General features: G+C 50.3%; 1 protein-coding gene across 10 annotated transcripts in view; it reads left to right on the plus strand.

The window, feature by feature from the left end:
* The window catches only part of LOC122388245 (bromodomain-containing protein DDB_G0280777-like), a 115,228-nt gene that overhangs the window by 55,991 nt on the left and 39,217 nt on the right, over positions 1-20,020 (plus strand). For 8 of the 10 annotated variants that reach the window (XM_043379138.1, XM_043379133.1, XM_043379132.1 and 5 more), the window contains 2 exons: positions 14,826-15,430; positions 16,499-16,707. In XM_043379138.1, the coding sequence (XP_043235073.1) occupies positions 14,826-15,430; positions 16,499-16,707 (814 nt within the window). Of the gene's footprint in view, positions 1-14,299; positions 14,606-14,825; positions 15,431-16,498; positions 16,708-20,020 lie in introns of those variants that run through there. The other 2 variants (XM_043379141.1, XM_043379140.1) reach the window with 2 other exon arrangements.

Here is a 20,020-nt window from a genome sequence, read left to right on the forward strand (position 1 = left end):
ACTTATATCCGTGGCGTTGGGTCAGTTCTAAATAATACCGAACAATTTACTTCACCCTCCTGCAGCCGGAATGCAATTCACATCACCCGCCCTCGTCTGCTAAATCCATATGCATTTTCCTCCGGCGGGAAGATCATCTGTACGAATTGGCCGGATTCCACACGAGTTGGCTCTGCCTACTCGCGCCGTGCAGCAATCGTAGCTTCCGATATATCATGCAGCCCACATCAATGTAGGCTGCGCTATCACGACTGGCTTCACGTTCCATCCGGGCGGCGTTCGATCTCTGTACGCGGCGCCGCGGGTCGCGATTCAGGGCAGATTGCCAATGTCAACCCATTGCCCCAATCGGCGCCCGCTGTGGGCTATGACCATGGGGGCTATAGCGCTTGGCGCGTCACCGCTGGGCGGCGGTCAGTGGGCAGATTTGGGTCGAAGCCGTGGTCGATTGATCTCGGCAACCTTTCAAGCGACGACTCGATGTGACGACTGTCCGGACTCCGGACTTATTCGGCAGACCGAGGAATAAGGAATTCCGGGTCGTTGCTGGGGCGAGGGAAGGGGGGGTTGAGCTGCATCACGACGATGGCAGAGGCGATGGTGGTATTAGGAATCGTTGAAACAGTTGTGTTCAAGCATGCTGGTTGTCATTAGGAAACGTGTAATACTCACAGTTAAAGCTCTCCTGGCTTAGTATAGGGAAATGTTTGGCTGACTGCTTTGGCCCTGACTCAGCCCGTCGTCACGAACCGGCGCGTTGCATCATGCCACGTGGTGGGAAGTGCCGGCGCCGAGCGGACCCAGAGTCCTGTCTCTCCTCAGTTCGCCTCAGATCACAGAGCGGCGAGCTTGTCATGTGCAGAGGATCGGACGAATCTGAACACCTGCATGTGTCGTGAAAGTCATGTCCCGCCGTGGAAAATCACGGCCAAGTGTGCCTTGCCGGCTGTGCTGTGCGGATCAATGGAATAAAACCAGACGGATGGCTGGAGGGGCCCTGTGAAGCGGAGCGATGCTATCTGTCCCATCTGGTGTGGTGGATGTCTGTCTCAGTCTGAGACAGCTGAGCAGGACTGTGGGGATGGGACAAACCGGCCGTGGAATGTGAGATGCTGTGATAACATGTTGTTCCTCTCAGTGGCGGCGGAAGCGGGGGGGCAGCGGGGGCACGGCGCCCCCCCATCTTCCAGGGTGGGGGGGCAAACATATCTTTTTGCCCCCCCAAAATTGTTATCGACGAAGTACCACAATACTTCCATACTACCTACGTCAGGAACATATGCCAGTTTGGCTGAGTACCTTTTTATTAAGTTGATATAGCGAGTAACTTGGATTGATAATAGCCGTTTTCACGACGGGCTATCCGGCGAGCTAGTCCGTGACGGACTATTTCCACCAAACGCCCTCCACACATAATGCTCAGAAATCAAGCAGAGCTATCTACGAGCTACCGGTAACCGAAGTCTGGAAGAGTAGGACGGAACGCGAGTAACCCGGCACGGACGTCACGAAAGTGCGTCTGAGCGTGCCACAGGCCTTTCCCCGCGACTCTGCCAGACGCCAGCCGGCATAGGCGCGTGAGCCGGGGGGCAGCATGGGGGCAGCCTGCCCCCACAACTCTGGGGCCGTGGGGGTCTCTGCCCCCGCAAAGTTTCAAAGGGCCAGGAACCGTCGGGGCAGCTTGTCCTCCCCATATTAGCGGCCGAGGGCCTCAAAGAAAAGCTGAATGGAAGACAATACCTATTTAAGTAAAAAAAATCCCCCTCTGTACCTGACTTGACAGCTCATGTGTGGAAGCTTTAAACGTTTATTCCAGGTTACCAAAAAGGTAGTTTCTTGACTCAGATGAGACTAATTATCTCACTTATTTGCAAATGTTTTATTTTTTATTTTTGTTGTAAAGGCCAAGAGGTGAAAAATAAGTGGCCTAAAACCGGTGAGAAAACTAGATTTGGGGGTACCCTAGGTTCCGGGAAGGATCAGGTGTGCCCCCCCATCCCAAAATACCTTCCGCCGCCACTGGTTCCTCTCGTCGATGCCAGGTGTTCTGGTTTACAATGCATCCGTTTTGTCGACAAGTTGAAGACAATTGCTGCAGATAATAGAGTCTTCAAGGTCGCATTCATCTACGATCGCCCGTCTAGCCACCAGACCTGGCGATTCGGTCGTCTGTCCCCTCATCTGGCGACAACTCCAGACCACACCATACGACTCCAACTATTTTGTTTGTCGCTTTGGCGAATGGACCTCGACAAAAACCCTCTGTCGTCTCTCGCACCCCGTGTCGTGGCGGCGGTGGCGAGCGTCTGGTGATCTGGCTGGTGTGGGTCTCAGAACGCTCAGCCCTGCACCACTGCTGAGTCTGTAGAGTCTGTAGACCGACTGGCAGGCAGACTGGCTGATAACGACGTTGCCCGCGTCCAGCTTTTTCTGCGTCTGCCATGTTTTCTCAGCGGATACCGTAGCGCGCCTTCGGTCGTCTGCGTGTTTACATTTGAGCGTGCTGGTGGCCCTGGCCTGCGCCGGCGATGTTGGGTTTGGGCTGGGCGACGGAGCCTGGTGGGGACGGATGGAGAGGCGTGGATGTGGATAGGAGTGGGAAAGGGTTGTGGCTGGGGCGGGGAATGTCAGATAGGTGCGATATTGTGCGGGTAATGGGGTTCGCAAACAGTAGCCGTGTTTGTGTTTGGCACTCACTGGCTGGGGCATATCTGCATGCGGAATGAAGCAGCCAGTCAAGAACAAGGACACTGGTGTTCACTTGCTGTCGGTGTGTGATGTTGCAATTTATGTCCGGCTACTTCACCGTAATATTATTTGTTCCGAGGAGATTGGTGATTGAGGGGTTCACGCACCAGCGGCGTCGCCGTTGCGTTGTTCGAACAATGTTGCAATCTGCTATATTTGTTTGGAACAAATCGTTTTGAGGATCGATGCGAGGTCAGAGAGGTCAGATTTTGTGTAAATGGAAGTTGCTGTTTTATTGGAGAACATATTCCGGCAAATGCTTCAATTCCCAATTGTTTGAAGTGAAACAGGCCAGTAAAGCATGACCTTCATTTTGCTGACATTTACCGTCAATAGCTAACTTTCAATCAGAAGTTACTGGAATTGAATGATTCAAAGAATTGAATACTCTCGTCCAGCCTAGATGAGGTAAACCCAATAGTTTAAAAGCATGGAATTGGGCATGTCATGTGCGATTGTGCATGTGAGCACAGGGCTTGGCGTGACCACTCATCTTTTCTTTTTACTTTTTCATTATCGGTTATCCGGGTGCTTGTTTTTGTTTAACCGATCTAATTCGATAGGTCGAGGAGCGAGGAGGTCTGACCTGTCAATAGCTGGCGTGCAAGCTTCTACTACAGTGCTGTTTGCTTTGACCCCCAAAGCGAAAGTAATGCAATTATGGGGACGTCGTTTTGTACCCGTGAGTCGTGAGCTTCAGTTTGACCTCACGAAGGGACGGACGGTGAAGCTGGTCAGCAACTGCCTGAACGTCACTCATAAGTCCTAAATCTCCCTGGGAAGCCGCTGTGGATGCCATAAAACACTGCCGTCCTTCTGAGTTTGACGTGTCTTTGGGCTTCTTCAAGCTCATTTCCCTTGAGAAAGGCAGACATTTTAGCACTGGTTACTGGTGAAGAGATGGCACTTCATTGAACTCGTTTGGGCACAGACCAATGAAACTTCACAACGAAGCTGTGCAAGCTGCAGGCACTGGCAGACAACACCTGATCTGATCAACATTGATCTGACTCAATAGCCCAGACTCGTCGTCACTGTCTCCCTATCCTGGCAGAATCTGTAACTTTTTGGCTGGTAAATTTCAAGGCGTTTAAAACGCGCGACAAAAAGGACAGGAAGTTCGACCAAACTTGTGCTGCCGCTTCGTCATTATAAGAATAATATCGCAGACTGTTGGGAAAACTTAGCGCGAAAATTAGCATTCGCTTCGTAAAGTTTTCATTAAACGTTGTACCTACTGCTTCATTAATGACAAGGATTAGCTGCTTTCTTTTGGTGTTGTGTTTTGGGGCCCGTAAATTAGGACATAAATGTCATCATATCGTTATTATTGATAAGCAATCAACTTACGCCTGGTGCTTTGTCAACTCTGGTCACGACATAATGAAGCCTATACTGTGTGGCTGTTTTCGCAACTACGTCTAAAGTTGAACGCAACGATGAAAAGACCACTGATGTGGCCGTATTGATGACAACCATTGGCGATTGGGGATTCGCTTCGACCAATGAAGAAGCTTGTTGGTTTTATCCATACAGAACTGGGGGTTATCGGCCCGAATGCTCTGTCCGTTGATTCTAGCCCTCTGGGACGGCGTATTTCTCAACGGGTGGCCTTATCTATCGATTCGAACAGAGCAAAGGCTAGGGAACTCAGCCAGACTCAACTCAATGCTAGCCAATAGCCATCCCCACAAATGCCCGTTCTTTGAACTGGAATCGTATGCCGCCACCTCGGCATTTGGACATAAATGCAGTGAGCTTTGACCAACGGCGACCGGTCGACGAGGCTTGCATACGGTCAAACTTGTCAATATTGACCCTGTGCTCTGTGCAAAACGCCGGTCCTATTTGCCGCACAAGTAGGAGGCTAATGTAGCCTGTAGTGGTTACTTCGGACAAAGGAAGTGATATCCTTACTCCTTAGGGCGATCGTGATTGAGCTACATTAAGCTTTTGAATGGAACGGGAAATTCGGAAGTGGCAAGCGTTGTAAGACTCGTGGTCCCTCCCGGCATCCCCTGTCGATTTGCTTCTGCTCTGCCATAAATCAGACTCTCTAAAATGCCGAAGATTGATGAGATCTCGCCTGGAGTGGACAGGATGATTGCGTTCGAAAGTGCCCGAATGCTCCAGAGAGTCTCCGCTCGGACGAGCCAGGCGTCAATCGGACGCCGTTAGCACTCCGAGACGGCCTGTTGGCATACGGTGCGCTTCACGGCACAGCATCTAATGTGGGCGACAATCGGTTTACAGCTATACCAATTGCCTCGCTCCGGTGGAGCCAAGGTTCTGGGAATGTGGCGGGAAAAGAGGCAGTGGACTGCTTCTCTTCCGGGATAGTCTGCGACTCCACACTTATGTCGAGTCGGTCACCAGCCAGCTGGGCTGGCTTCACCGCAATCACAGGGCCAACCGTTCGGCGGAGCGCTGCCGTCCGAATAACCGAAAGCCCAGCTCATTCGGCCACAGGCTGTTGTCAGGGGCGCAACAACTAGACGGCCATGATATATGGGAGCGATTCTGGCCCGGCGGCCCCGGCCTTATGGACCAAGTTAGAGCCACTTTGTGTCGTCCGTCGACAAAGTCGAGACTGGCGAGCTCAACCACGGATCTGGATTAGGGGCGCGCGCACCGACGCAATAGGCGCAGAACTACAGCAGTTAGAGAACGGATGAGGTCCTTACGTCACTTTTTACTATTAGTGCATGCATATTCATTCCGCTTTTTCTACTGTTCCAAATTACTGTTTGGTCATTTTGCTTGAAAAAATGTCGTCTTTCAACCAGTTTGGACCATATTTTAGAATGACTTCGATCATCTCAGCCTTAACCCTATTCCTGGCGGGGGGGGGGGGGCCTCAGGAGCCCCCCCTGAGGTTTTTTGGTTATTTCTCCCAAACGCGTTGAGCTAGGAAGCTCAAATTTTCTGACTTTTCCTAAAAGGCTTCTACGCAACATGTCTGAAAATTTTGAGTTGATCTGACCTCAGGTCAGGTCACCAGAGGCGGTTTGGTGACCCTACCTCAGAAAAGTTTGCAATCACGCCAGAGCTAGAGTTTTTGACCGATCAATTTCTTCTCTTCAGGCTTTAGTTAGGGTACCAGTATGTGCAATTTGTATATCTCGAAATTTTGATATCGGTGACCTAAGGTCAGGTCAGTTTCGCGACCTCCCCATTATAAGTCAATGGGGGGAAAATCAACTCCTTGTTTTTACCACTAAAACGGGTCGGAATGGCCCCATATACCATACATGACTTCATATACGATCAACCTTCACTACCTTGAGGTCTGTTTTGCTGTTGGGCAGCTGTGAGGTCATGTGACGTCATCAAAGGTCACCAAAGGTTTTTGGCCAATGACTCCGTACAGGAACAAGATACAGACGCGTGGATGGTCTCATTGTGTTCAGCTCGTCAAGACGCATCGAATGATATACATGATGACCTCGAGGTCACGTGACCTGAGGTCAACCTTTGACCTTGACCTTTCGAGGTCAACATATATATCATTCGATGCGGATTGACGAGATGATCACGATGATGCCCTTAGTTTGTTCCTATCTTGACTAATTCGAAAGTTATTCGAGAAAAACTCTCTCCATATCTAGCGCCGCCATTTTGACTTTTTCGACCCCTGTGACGTCATCTTTGACCTTACCTGAAAATGACCTTAGTAAAAATTGTAGATCTTGACCGTGCGTATCCGATGCCGTTTACCGTTTGTCGCTGCGATGTGTAGTTTTTGAGATCTGAAGGGGGGGGGGGCCGAATCGGCTCCCCCCGCCAGTTTCTTGTCCGGGCGGAGCCCGCCAGGAATAGGGTTAAACGCCGTTGTCACTCTAGTTTTATTGGTCTTCATTGACTTCGTAGAAAAACAACGCCCATTTCCCTGAGGATCTTCCGGTCGATCCATCTTCCACAGCTGCTGTCACTGGCTGAATGGGCCGCGCTACGTTCAGAATCAACCATCCACCGTCGCTCCACCAGCCCGACAGTCGCTGCCAATGTCACCAGGATGTCGGCGACGCCGCCTTCTGACCTGGGATCTCACAGTCGCCGCCATTGTGGCCAGGGTGTCAGCAGCACTGCCTAGAGCTCAGTGAATCTGGAGGGGCGCCGACTCCCATGGCTCTCGGCTGACGCCGATTACGGCCCGACTGACGTTGATTATATCACTGGGGACCGAAGAATGCCCGCGGGCCATTGTGGGCCCGGTCCGGCGCGTCGTGCGACGTCCCAGCGGCGATTCATCGGCGACAGATGGGCTGTGAACGGCTCTGTATTGATCCGGGTCGGGTATTCATGGGGTGGCGCCGTCTGCTGATGGAAGACATTTGGGAGCTGGCGCAGAGCAGTGTGCGGTCGGCTCGGCACTGGTTTGGTGCCAAGATATACGGATGCCTTTGTGGTTTCACTTGGTTCAGAATTCTATGTGGATGTGTCAGTGTGACGACTTTTTATGTGGCCCATAGTGACACAGGGACGTGCGTTATGGTGATTTGACTAATGAAGGAGGAAGTGCTAGAGAAAGTGTTATCTCGACCTGCTTCTCTCCTTCTCTCATTTCTGCGTCGTTCTTTTTTTTTTTGGTGCGCAGCTAATGAAAATCGACCACCTGAGTTGTTTTGTCGTTGCAGCTGCTACTGTCCGCGAGTTTCATTGCGGTCGGATCGTGTGCCTGGTCTTGATAGCGACGTCAGGTCGCCTGATGAGACCCTGAGAAGGTCACGCTCGTCCTTTGGGAACACCGCGACGACCGGAGCTCATTAGGGTAACTGTCCCGCCAAAGTTCGGGCGGCGACTCGCGCGGTGGAAGCTCCTCGCTCCGTCAGGAGGTGGACGGTGACATGGAACCGCTTAGTGACCGCAAACCGCTTACCAGCGGCCCAGTTAACAACCGGACAAACGGTTGGGTGGTATTGATTCGCACTTGTTTGAGTTCTGACCGGTAGTTAGCTGCATTACTTTGGGTATTAACTATGCTGTTCGTGTCGTCGCTAATTATATTGTCTTCAGGAACTTTGCAAACAGCCAAGGTCGTCACGCGCGTGTGGCTTTGTCGTTTAATAAGTGATGTGCGTTTGTGAGCACAACGCATTTTCGTCGGGGGCCAATGTGTTCGTGTCAGGCGGCCGGTCGAACGCCGTCCGACTTCAAAGGCCTGCACTACGCGCGGAAATGTCTAGGTCATGTGCTGTGCGGCTGGACTGCGTGGCCCGAGAACCTTCTAGGACTTTCTGAAAGTTGGCTCGCAGACGGCAGTGGGCAGGACGTGACACGTTAGTCCGGGGTGGCGTGCTGCGTTCTAGCGCGAGGCGCCGTGACATTTGCCAAACGGGCAGATGTCGAGTTGGGCGGTATTGAACTGCGCCGTAAGGTCACGACCAGACCGGGGCGTCGGGGTCGGGAACGAATGGGACGCAGAGAGCGTCTGCCGTCGGGGGTCCGGGACGTGTCGCCGGCGCCGTCTGACTGTCGCCCTCTGAGGTCCAATGGGGGCCTTGGACCGGCTGAACCGAGGAACGCACCAGCGATCAATGCCCGCCATCGCCGCGGTCGGCGTCACAACAGTGCCAGCCAGACGGGGCGGCGACGGCGGCGACGGGCTGCTCAGCAAGTGCCGAGGGAGCTCTATTGTTCATTTTGGCGGACAGTTTACCACTCCACAGACGCGGCCGAGACGTGCCAACAGGTGCATAAATAAAGGGTTCTGCAATTTGTCGGTGAACTGATGCCTCAGTCAATACCGTCTGGCGCCCGCTGCGAAGGCCGCCGTCTCTCTCCGTCCGGCAGAGTTGAGCCGGTGTGGGCCCGGAGCTTCAATATCCCTGGGAACCGTGGCGTATGCACCGCATTCTCAGTCGTGTCTGCCCCAGGCACTGGCTGCTGGAGCTGGAGTTCTGGAGTTCATCCAGAGCACGGATCTCCGATGTGCCGGGGCAGAAGCAGCCGTGAAAAGTTTCCAGGCCCGAGGCCACTCGGCACTCAGATTGAGAACTTCTGGAATTTTATTCATGTCTCGGAGCCCTGATTGTTGTTTTAATTGCTTCCTGTCTGTCTCTCTGTTCGTGCATCTAGCATATCTGATGACTTGTTCAGTCGGGTGGACATTCACCTCGTCTGCCCTTGATGGCCCATCCATGTGCCTTGGTCACTGTCTCTGGGTCTTCCGTCTCCAGTACTGATCAAACAATTTTCTCCATAGCTATCAAGCTATGTTCCTTTTGACCACTATCACCAGCTGTCCGTGTAGACTATGGCTACTCAGACCGCGTCTCTAGCTTCACCTCCAATGTTTCTGCTGAGTCCGAACCTGGTTCTGTGCTCACATCGCATCTAAAAAGTAACTGCTCTCGCGCATGACCTACCCTACTGAGAGGCTGTGACCGCTGACCCCTGGAAATCATCTGGTTGTCTGGTGACTCACAGACAGAGTGCAGCGTCGGGGCAGCCCCGAACGGTAGTCAGACACGGGTCAGGTTCTAATGGTCGCGCCTCCGGCCGCCGCCGCCGCCGCCGCCGCCGCCGCTGTCTGCCCTCTCCTGTCTCCGATCTGCTCCCAATCTCGGCCAATGACCGTCTGCCTCCTGGCCCCGAGGCTAGGTCGAGTGTTCGTGAGTCGGGACACGAAAGGCGCTGCTGCTCGCCGCTCACCTTAGCAGTTCGTGACGTTAATCACCCGGTGCTGTAGCAGAGACTGGCGTGAAGGCATCTGCCAGTTGGTCATAATGCTGCATTTATGGTTCGGCGCCATTCACTTTGTATAATTTGTCATTTGATACGGCTCTCAGTAGTTATCTTTTAATGGGCCGTGTTCTCATATGGGCTTTCTGAGTGAGATGGTCTGGTCTTGTAAGGAATTATTGTGCTCCGTTACAATATTGGTAGCAAACTGGCAGAAATGCTGGGACCAAGACCTGAAGGTTACCAAGGCCTGAGGCAAGCGCCGCCCAGCTCCGTACATATATCGCTGGGGACGGAAATTACGTTGTTTTGCCACAGGAAGTGAACGTTTGTCATGTTGACCACTAAATGACGTTGATAGCTCAACTTCCTTAGTGATTGTTATTTCCACGAGCGACGCGAAGGAAAAAGAAAGGGCTGATGAACGGGTTGTTCGTTTGTACCTTTTTCGGCATTTCGCGTCAAAATTCAGTAAACGTGGATCTTATTTTCATAGGTGCTACCTTATTTAAATTGTAGTTAACCCGCGCCCGGCTGGGGGTCCTGGATTTCCACGCCCTGCTGGGGGGGGGGGGGGGTGTTTGAACACCCCCCCTTGTAACTCGGCTCCTGGGCCACGTAGCGATACGCGGAAGGCGGCGTTCGAAAGAGCGTCAAAAATAATGACGAAATCACTTCAGTCAATTTTTTGGTCAGGTCAAAGGTCAGGTCACCAGAGGTCATTGAAGGCAAAATTTCGCCGATTTCCAGGTCGAATGTCGAAAATTTCTAAAAAGCCAACGCATAACTCGGGAACCAATAGAGCTACAGCGCCGCGGAAAAGCGCATTCGATAGCCCTATTAACGCCCTTTCTGAGTAATTCTCTCAGATTTGATCTACCGTCAACGGTTTTGCCTGCAGGGGGCAAAAACGGCAAAAATAGCCGATTTTTTCGGAAACCGTTTTTCTGCAACAACTTTTGACCCAAGCCTTGTACGAGCTTACTTTTACCAGCATCGTGTTCCTCTCGTCAAGACGCATCGAATGAACTATAACTTGACCTTGAAAGGTCAACTTGAAAATTTGACCTCAGGTCAAGGTCATGACCTGGCCGGAAAGGGTCATGTTGCATATCAGTCGATCCGTATCGTCTAGCTGAACACAACTAAGGCGTTTTCATCGCTCTAGCATGCCTCTATCAAAAGTTATTTGCGAAAAACTGTTAGATACCATTCGTGACCTAAGATGACCTCAGGGCATAAACAAGGGTCACGGACACCATTTTCATGTTCAGTGTGTCTAAACCACTTGTAATTCGGTGTTTGGGAGAGTTTATAATGCCTTTCGTCCAAAAGAGGCGCATTTCAATTTTCTCCCATTGACTTATAATGGGGAGGTCGCAAAATTGACCTGACCTTAGGTCATCGATATCAAAATTCTGAGATATACATTTTGTACATGCTATTGCTCTTAGCAATCGCTGAAAGTTTCAAAGCGATCGGTCACTCGGTGTAGCTATGACAGACATTGAAACTTTTTATGAGGTGAGGTCACTTCAAGTGACCTGGTGACCTGACCTTGAATGACCTTGGTCTGAAATTTTCACAACATGTGTAGAATCGATGTATGATAAGGTGTACCAAAAACGGCGGCGCTCCGCGCCGCCGTTTTTGAGATATTCGCGAAAAACCACAAGGGGGGGTGTTCAAACACCCCCCCCCCCCAGCAGGGCGCGGGTTAAAATGAGCGGCGCTAGTCTATGGTGTATGTACCTACCTACTATGTGAGCATTCCTAAATAAGTTCCAGGTAGTTCCACCTATGAAACTTAACCATTTAAAATCACCCTGTGTTTGACACCATCCCATGTCTAATGCAGCTTGACATGTCAGGCGATTTCCTTGGAAACCTGACTTCTCTCGTGACGTTAAACAGGCGCTTGACGGAAAATTTATTAATATCTTGATTTCATATGGGCTCGCCGTTCAGTCGAAATCCATATAGGTACACTTTAGACATATGTCTTGCATATAAGGAGGATCTGATTTGAAACTATGAAATGGACTGTCTTGAAATATTACGGTCTGATTTGTATGTTTGTATGTTTGTATTGAAATATTACTGTATTACTGTCTGAGAAACTGCACGATTGAGAAAGGGAGCATATGCTAAACCGAGCAAGGGAAAAGGGACGTCTTCGGCTTTTGAACTCTCAATCTGTCAATGTTAACCCGCGCGGGGCTGGGGGGGGGGTAAATTTTACCCCCCCCTCGCGAATTTTCGCGATATCTCAAAAACGGCGGCGCGCAGCGCCGCCAAACTTTCATTACCTTTTCTTACATCAATTTGACACGTTCCCTGAAAATTTGAGCGAAATCCGTCGGAAAATTTTTGAGAAATTGACGTTTTAGTGACGTCATGTTCGCCATTTTCGCCTCAAAAACGGCAAAAGTTCAAACGCCGCTAACACCTTCATTTTTAAAGGAATCAAGACGTAACAAAAAAGGTTATACGTAATTTTACTTTGTCTATCAAATGGCTATCTCGGTTTTTTGAAAATTTTGGATTTTGGCCTAAATTTTTTTTTCAAAAAACTGATTTTTTGGGGAAAATCATGATAAAATCCAAAATTTTGAGTCTATCAAAAAAACCGGAATATATGTCAGAGAAGTGGTCTATGTGCACCTACATACCAAATTTTAGAAGAATCGGTTCAAAAATGTGGGAGTTATTCAAAATTTTATGACGTCACGACACACAAAATTTTTGAAAAATGACTTTTTTGGAAGTTCTAGACCTCGTACGGAAACAAAAATAGCACCATTCGATTCACCGTGAAAAACTGCATCAGATAGACACCTTTTTAGGCCTTAACAACCAACTTCAAAATTTGACCTCACTTGACCTGACCTTGACCTGACCTCGACCTGAAATTCATCCAGAGGTGGTCCATATCACTTATTGAGTGTGCCTATTGAATTCTATGAGTAAAATGACCCATAAAACATGTGTCGCACATGCCCTTTTCTATATTTTGTTTTTTGGTGACCTGACCTGACCTGACCTGACCTTGACCTTGACCTCTGAATGATATTGTATGCACCGAATATTGTCTTGGTAGCCTAAGAACACGTTTTGGGCGATCAGTCTCAGTCCATGACTCCATTCTTCGGCAACTACGGTGCAAGGCCGATACTGTAGAAACTTGCAATTTGTACCCTTGACCTGACCTTGACCTTGACCTCAAACTTTAAATTCAGTACATGTTTTTAGTAGTTCGTGATGAGAGCTTTCGATTGGCGTTTGAATTTTCCAAATCGGACCATTAGTTCGGGAGATAACAGGGGGGGTAAAATTTACCCCCCCCCCCAGCCCCGCGCGTTCGGCTGGAGACCCCAGCCCCGCGCGGGTTAAGTCTCGAGAGACCCAGTGACTGTCACATAATCTGCTGATGAATACTGAAATTAACCTGCGCCCCACTGGGGTCTGCGTATAACACGCCCTACTGAGGGGGGGGGGCTATTCATAGCCCCCCCCCCCTCCTAACTCCGAAACTACTGGGCCGATCGTCAAAATTCAAACGGCGTCTGATAGCCCCGGAAAAACTGTCGAGCGAAACCTAATTTCATTGACCTCGAGGTCACTGATGACGTCACAGGTCAGGTCAAAGTAAAAATTATTAGCATTTTGGCTTCTTCACGTTTTGGGCTCTGGCCGCCGTCTTACAAGTCAGATCAGGCTCATTTTTGGTTCGCACACTCGTGAACAGATGCTCTAGATACTCTGAGGGTACCAAACTTGTACTTTGATTTTCAGGTCAAGGTCAGGTCATCACAGGTCACGAAAATATTATATCATCCGTCGGTCACGTGACACATGTTTTATGGTCCATTTAGGTCAGAGATTTCGAATTTGATGTCGTCTGTGTCATTCGAGGTCATTTTGAGTCAAATGTAGCTCAGGTCAGGTCACTTTCAGGTCAAAAAAGGTCAAATTTTGAAGCTAAAATTTTTCAACACAAAAGGTGTCTATTGGATGCAGTTTGAGCTCAGGAGCACGATGTTGCTATTTATATTGGCGTACGATGTCAAATTCATGCTGAAAAATTGATTTGAAAAATTAATAATTGTTAATTTTTTGCAATAATGCGTATAACTTGGCCATTTTTGAAGATATTTAGCTAAAACTTGCTAGAGTTAGTCATAATAATGTGTTCTATCACATATATTTCGTTTTTTTGAAAAGTCATTTTTTAAAGAAAAAATATAAATATAAAGTTCGAATTTTATTATATAGCTATAACTTTCAAATTTTCAAAATTTTGAAAATCTGAGATAGCAGTTTGATAGCGCAGTCTATTCTGAGTCCTCTCATGCAAAGAAATTGGATCTAGCTTAAAAACTGAGCTCTTGGGAGCGATTGCCGTGGTTCAATGTTTTGCGTCGAAATCGGCCGAACATGACGTCATTCTGACGTCATTTCCGGCCGACCTATGGTAGGTACGAAGTTCAAATTTTGACATGTAAGGTGTCAAATTGATGCAGCCAAAGGTACTGAAAGTTTGGCGTCGATACGTCAAGCGGTTTGGAAGTTATTGCAGAAAAACGGGAGGGGGGCTATAAATAGCCCCCCCCCCCGCCCCAGTGGGGCGCGGGTTAATATTCCATCCCGTACTGGCGGTTGCTATGCCAGCATTTCCTAGCCACGCTGTCCTCCCGTCTGCCCCCCCCCCCCCCTCTCCCGCGGCGCCCACCGGCTGACCGTGGCACCAGTGACCCACAAGGCCCCCGGCACCGGGCTGCCGATGGCCTTGAGCTTTGACAGCGATCAGCTGTTCACGCCATGCCGTGGGCAGGGGAGGGAGGGGGGGGAGGGCGGTATCTGGACCACGTTACTCCGGCCGGGGGCGGGGCGGTCAGTTGGATTGCAGTCATTGAGGAGGGTGCGCGGTGGTTTTCCGTTCCCGAATCGCGAGGCGGGGCGCAGTGAGGTGAATTCTGGCGAGGTGAAGGTGACGAATTAGTCTGTGGTGGAAAGTGAAAACTGACCGGTGGAGGGAAGCCAGCTGGCACGTGGTTCCTCGTTATCGGTAGCCCGGGGCTAAAGATGGAGGATTGCGCCAGACATCGAGCACAGTTTTTGTTGGCTGCTTGAAGTTACAAGTCGATAGTTGTTTCAGGAGTGTGAGATAACGGTAAAAAGCATCGCCGTCAAGCGGTTTGTGGTGTGCCATTTGATTGTGTGACCCGGTTCGATCGTACCATGCCATGTCTGATTGTAAATCTGTTCCCAGTATCATAAAGACATCACAAGTGTTTTCATTCATTGCTTTCGCATCAAGTTTACCTGAAGTTCGTCTTTGCGGTAATTCTTAGAGCGCATCTGACGGCTTCTCCTCTGCCCGTGCCCCGCAGCTGGAGCCTCCCGGTGCCGACCAGGACACGATGACAATGGATGACCTGCTGAACTCCTGCGGCGTCAGCTGCGACGCCTCTGTCGACAGCCCGCTGCTCTCCTCTCTGGACCTGATGTGGGGCGCCAGCCCGACCCCGGCGCTGACAGCGGCCACGACGGCGGCGCCCACCCCGTCTCCGGCTCCGGCACACACCCCCTCCTCGGCGCCCAGGACCCCGGAGCCCTCGGCGGCACCGGCGGGGATGAGGTCCCAGGGCCAGGAGAAGTCGGCAGGGGACCGGCCGGCGCCGCCCACTCCGGAGCAGCAGCTGCAGGCCGAGGTGCAGCGGCTGCACCGGCAGCAGCGGCAGGAGGAGGCCACCAAGCAGCTGCTGGAGCGGCAGCTGCAGCAGCTGCAGAAGCAGCAGCTGATCCAGCAGCGGCAGGACCAGCAGCAGCAGCAGCTGCTTATCAAACAGCAGAAGCAGGCGCAGCGGCAGCAGCAGCGGCAAAAGCAGCACCTGCACTGGCAGCAGCATCAGCTGCAGCAGCGGCAGACGAAGCAGCAACAGCAACAACAGCAGCGCGCGCAGCAGCAGCACCGGCTTCGGCTGGATGATAGCAGGTGAGACCCAGTCAATGTCAATACCCGAAAGAGCCGAAAGAGCGCTGCTTTCACAGCGCTGCTTATACTAATAACAAGCGACAGCTCTGCGCACACATCTATTAATCTAATCCACTATTTTCTTCCTCTTGATCCCGCCTCCGTCACGGCTGATTCCGCTGCTATCCGAGTATTCAGCCGCCCGCCAGCGCCCATCTCCGCGGTATGCAGCGCGGCGGCGCTGTTAGGGTGATGGATGCGACCTCCAGTGCCCCATGTATCGCGTATGTCGTGTTGGCCGGGTCACGTTCTTCCTCCCGTGGGCTTCCCTCGGAGATCGCCTTGAGTTATACCTTCCGGGAGTGACTGGGTTAGTTTCCTCCTCTGTAAGACGCAGCTCGGACCGGGGGCGGGGCTCGCAGGGTCCCTCACCGCCAGGAAGCCGCTACCGAGAGTGATTTATGCCCCCGGACCGGCATCGCCCGCAGTGGTGGATTTATGGATATGAGGTTCTTCGGTTGGGTCGGTAGTTTTCAGAACAAAGTATCCAAGCGGTAGTTTCGATCACTATGAATATATTATTAAAATAACGAGCTCCGGATAGGAGATCGTGCATTCAACTCTGCTTATTCCTTGTTCATGTGAAATGGTCAGATGCTGCAGCAATTATACAAACAATTATGCATATGAATCGAAGTTTTCTTTCGTTAACTTGAACAGCTACTACCATCATTCATCACTTATGAGTGTGTAATGTTCAATATTCAATGCTGATACAAATATAGGACGATATAACGGGATGGCGATTGAGGATTAGTGGTATCCGCCAGTAGCGACGGAACACCGTCAATTAAGGGGGGGGGGACACTGCCGACTTTTGGTCCCATTCTTTCCATGCAACGCCCATAGGGCTAATGTTAAAATGCAAAAATCAAAGGTGGGCACGGTGCCCCGGTGCCCTCCCCGTTCCGCCGCCTATGGTATCCGCAACCTAAGTCTTTTTGTTGCAATGTCGAACCAGTACTTTTCCACTCCACGTTTCGCCATCACCACTAGCCCTAACCGCGCCACTCGTCCCCTCCACCGCAGTGCAAAGTCTTCAGCATCAACATCATCGTCGACAGCGTCGAGCCACCAGCGCGGTCCGGCCAAGGTGCGTCGGAAGACGCGTGTCATCACGATCCCCAGCTCAGCCGGGCCTACGACGGTGACTGTCCCGCACATCGTCATCTGTACGCCGAGCATCATCAACTCTCGACCGTCGGCCACATCACTGCCGGTTACCTTCTCTGTGCAGGGTGAGTTGAGATGGGGTGCTGGAGGTTAGAGATGTCGATGTTTGTGTATGGGGTGGGGGGGGGGAATGGTTGCTCGTGCTGTCGCGTTGTGTGTGAAACATATCGACACCTTTTTTAAACCCCACATCTGTTCTCCGGTGAATTTTCCGGGAAGCACGAAAGATCTCTTTTTAGAAGTGTCCAATCGTCCTATCCTGATCAAATTTGTGTGTTCGTAAGCTTGCTCTGGCATTGCTTGATCTGCCAAGACAGACAAACTTGAGAAAAATCGAGTGACTGTACCTTTTTTGAAGGTTTCTAAACAACTTGTCTGGGCTTCACGGGAGAACAAATGTGGGGTTAAAAAAAGGTGTCGATATGAGGGCGCAGTGCTGGTTTTACCATAGTGATTCGGTTGAGAAGTGAGAACGCCATGCCTTGAAAGTGTCAGATGAATCATATGGCTGTCATCAGGTATGTAATATTTTGGCCATGTTTTCTAGCAACATGATACTAAGAAATCCTGTTGGTGACTACCTGTCGTCGCTTGAGTTCCGTGGCAAAACGCCTTTGATGCAGCTCTCGAGAAAGAACATATGATTTAGCATTCTGAACATAACAGGGCTTCCACTATGTTACAATGAATCATTCCATGCGGCAGTCCACTCGAATAGGACATACTTCTTTCTTATATCGGGGCATATATTGAGAGATAATTACTTGATCGTTTCGATAACGTGTTCTTTAGAATGATCATTTTGACCATCGATTTGTCCAACAGAACATCAGGGCATTGTTGTTCCGCTGTTACCGGGATCACACCCCACTTGTCACTATCAGTCCTTGACGTTTAAACTCTACCGCTCCTGAGCAGCCAGTGGAATGAGGAAAGCAAACATTGCGTCAGACTATTGATGGCTATATCATATCGGTTTGATTGTGGCCGGACCACCAGCCAAAGTACACTCAGCATGAAACCGCTAAACGGTTAACGGCTTACGTAAGTTTACGCTACTTGCTCCACTGTCGTTCGTTGCTAAGTATTTCCGCGTTTCTAATGCAACGAGACCAAAAGCCTTCGCGCTTCGGCCAAACTTTTCCCGTCAGTCTACCTTAATGACAGTACCTATAGCCGACGAGTGTTTCGACAGAAAGTTTGTGGTAACATTATTGTAGTAGTCAGACCGGCAAATTGAGCGCGTTGACTTAGTTGACTTAACACTGTAACCAAATGGAAGCGAGCTGCGCAATACGCAAGGCAAACATTCAACACAGTAGGACCTTCTATCTTCCAAGGTGATCAATCACTCAAATAGGACTTCTGCCTTTCGTATCTTACTCTGTTTCGCTTTAGGTTTTATTGTCCTTCGCCGTCTGATACCCGTATGGATCCCGATAATTTTTCATCCTGGAGGCCACATCTCCCTGTGGCGCAGGGCGCTCCATTCATGGCACCTTTCAAGTGACAGCCTGGTCGCCTGTGCCATTTAGCGCTCGTCTCCGCTGTGTGGCCGGCTGACGTTAATGACATTAGCTGTCGAGGGAGCCGTTGAGGGGGCCGTTCTGAGTCCCTAATGAACGATGAGCAGAATAGGCCGGTAAGCTGCGGCCGCCGCCGCCGCCGCCTGATAAGACGCCCTTGATGCGTTTGTCACTTTGAACCGCCTCTTTTTATCCGAGGTTCAAGGCTCCACTCGAGCCTGAATTTCAGGATGTGTGGAGTTACGCGTTGGCTATTTATGCTTGTCGGCCCAGACCCCAGAATGCATATTTGTCTCTCAAAATTCATTAACACATGGCTCAAGGCAAGCGTTTACGCTCTCTGCATCATCAACCCTGCCTTACATCGCATTTGGTACTCAAGTGCCCATGAACTTCCACGTGCGTTTGCCGTATGGTGTGACGTGTGTCCTCTCGAGATGCGTTCAGTCATGACCGTCGGGCCGCCGAGTCGGCCGCACAGATACACCCTCATGGGAGGGAAGACGGCCAGGAGTCATACTGTTTATACGTGATGGAAACGCTTCGAGCCCATGCTGGCCGGCGCATTAATTTACAGTTAGGCGTGAATGTGGGCCTCGGATGATAGTTTCATTTTGACGCAGATGTGAAATATGGCGGGCGAAATTGAAGATCTGTCGAGGTGGACTGTTGCATAGCGCACTGCACATACAATGGTGATGAGTTTCTCGTGGGAACGCTATAACATACGAAAAGTTAAACATTATATTTGCTACTGAACTGCTTGTGCACATCTGCCAGTAATGGCAAGAACTAATGTTCTAAGTTTTATTCACCAGTTTATGAATAACTAAGCCCGGGGTTTTAATTGCAATTGGCAATGCATCACTCTTATTGCTGACGTGCGAACAAAATGTCAGCACGAAATGTCAGAAAATCATCATTTAAGACTGAATCATGGGCCTCGTATGACGATAGTTTGAATCGTTAAATTTATTTATCTAGCAAACAAGAACAGAAGGGAGAAGGGGAATAGATTTATCGCTTCACATGCGCTTGCAATACAAGCCCAAAAACTGGGGTAATTTACGGACTCGCTTTATGAAACGAAGCCATGGATTCATTCGACTAATGCATCATATGCCAACTTGCCAACTAATCGGCTCATATGCCGAGTACTAGCCAAACTTACAGCGGTGAGGTAGCAACCACTTTTAGCATTTGGTTTTCAAGTAGCCAAAACTTGCGATTCTTTGCTGACGATAAGGTATAGAATTGTTCGTTACATGCTGCCCATTTGCGGCTACAAGGTTTGTAGCATGCGATCCAATCCAATCAACGTTCCTTTCCTGCGGTGCTGACTGTCACTTGCCACTAGACGATTCACGCTTGAGTAAAATTTATGTCCACTAGGCACGCCCTAATGTGTCGGGAATGCTGGTCGAATATGCGCTGTTGCTCATGTTAGCATTCTGACACGGTTTTAGTGTGACCCTATAAAATGCCTGAGCGGCGGCTGGCACGACATCGCCGAAGCTGGGCGCCGACCGAGTTAGCTTCTGGTTAATTTCTCAAATGATTCGGACCGGGAAGGCCCGCCTTCCAGGCAGCGTTGCTGCTCGAGGACTATTAGAGAGTGTTGGACTGCTCCAATTGTCACCAATCTCCCGCTCAGTGTAGTCAACAGCCTGCCAGATGGCTGGACTTCTCAGACACATCTGACTCGAGTGCCAAAGTGGCTGCGTTGGTAGAACATTGGACGCGACCAGCCTTTCTGCGGTTCTGCAAAGCCGACCGGAACCTATTTCTAAAATGAGCGCCGCACAATCTCCCAGCTACACGGAGCGTAATAGACACGCTGCATCTGAATGCA

This window comes from Amphibalanus amphitrite, unplaced genomic scaffold (assembly GCF_019059575.1).
Source record: "Amphibalanus amphitrite isolate SeventyFive unplaced genomic scaffold, NRLGWU_Aamphi_draft 000314F_arrow, whole genome shotgun sequence".
NCBI lineage: Eukaryota > Metazoa > Arthropoda > Thecostraca > Balanomorpha > Balanidae > Amphibalanus > Amphibalanus amphitrite.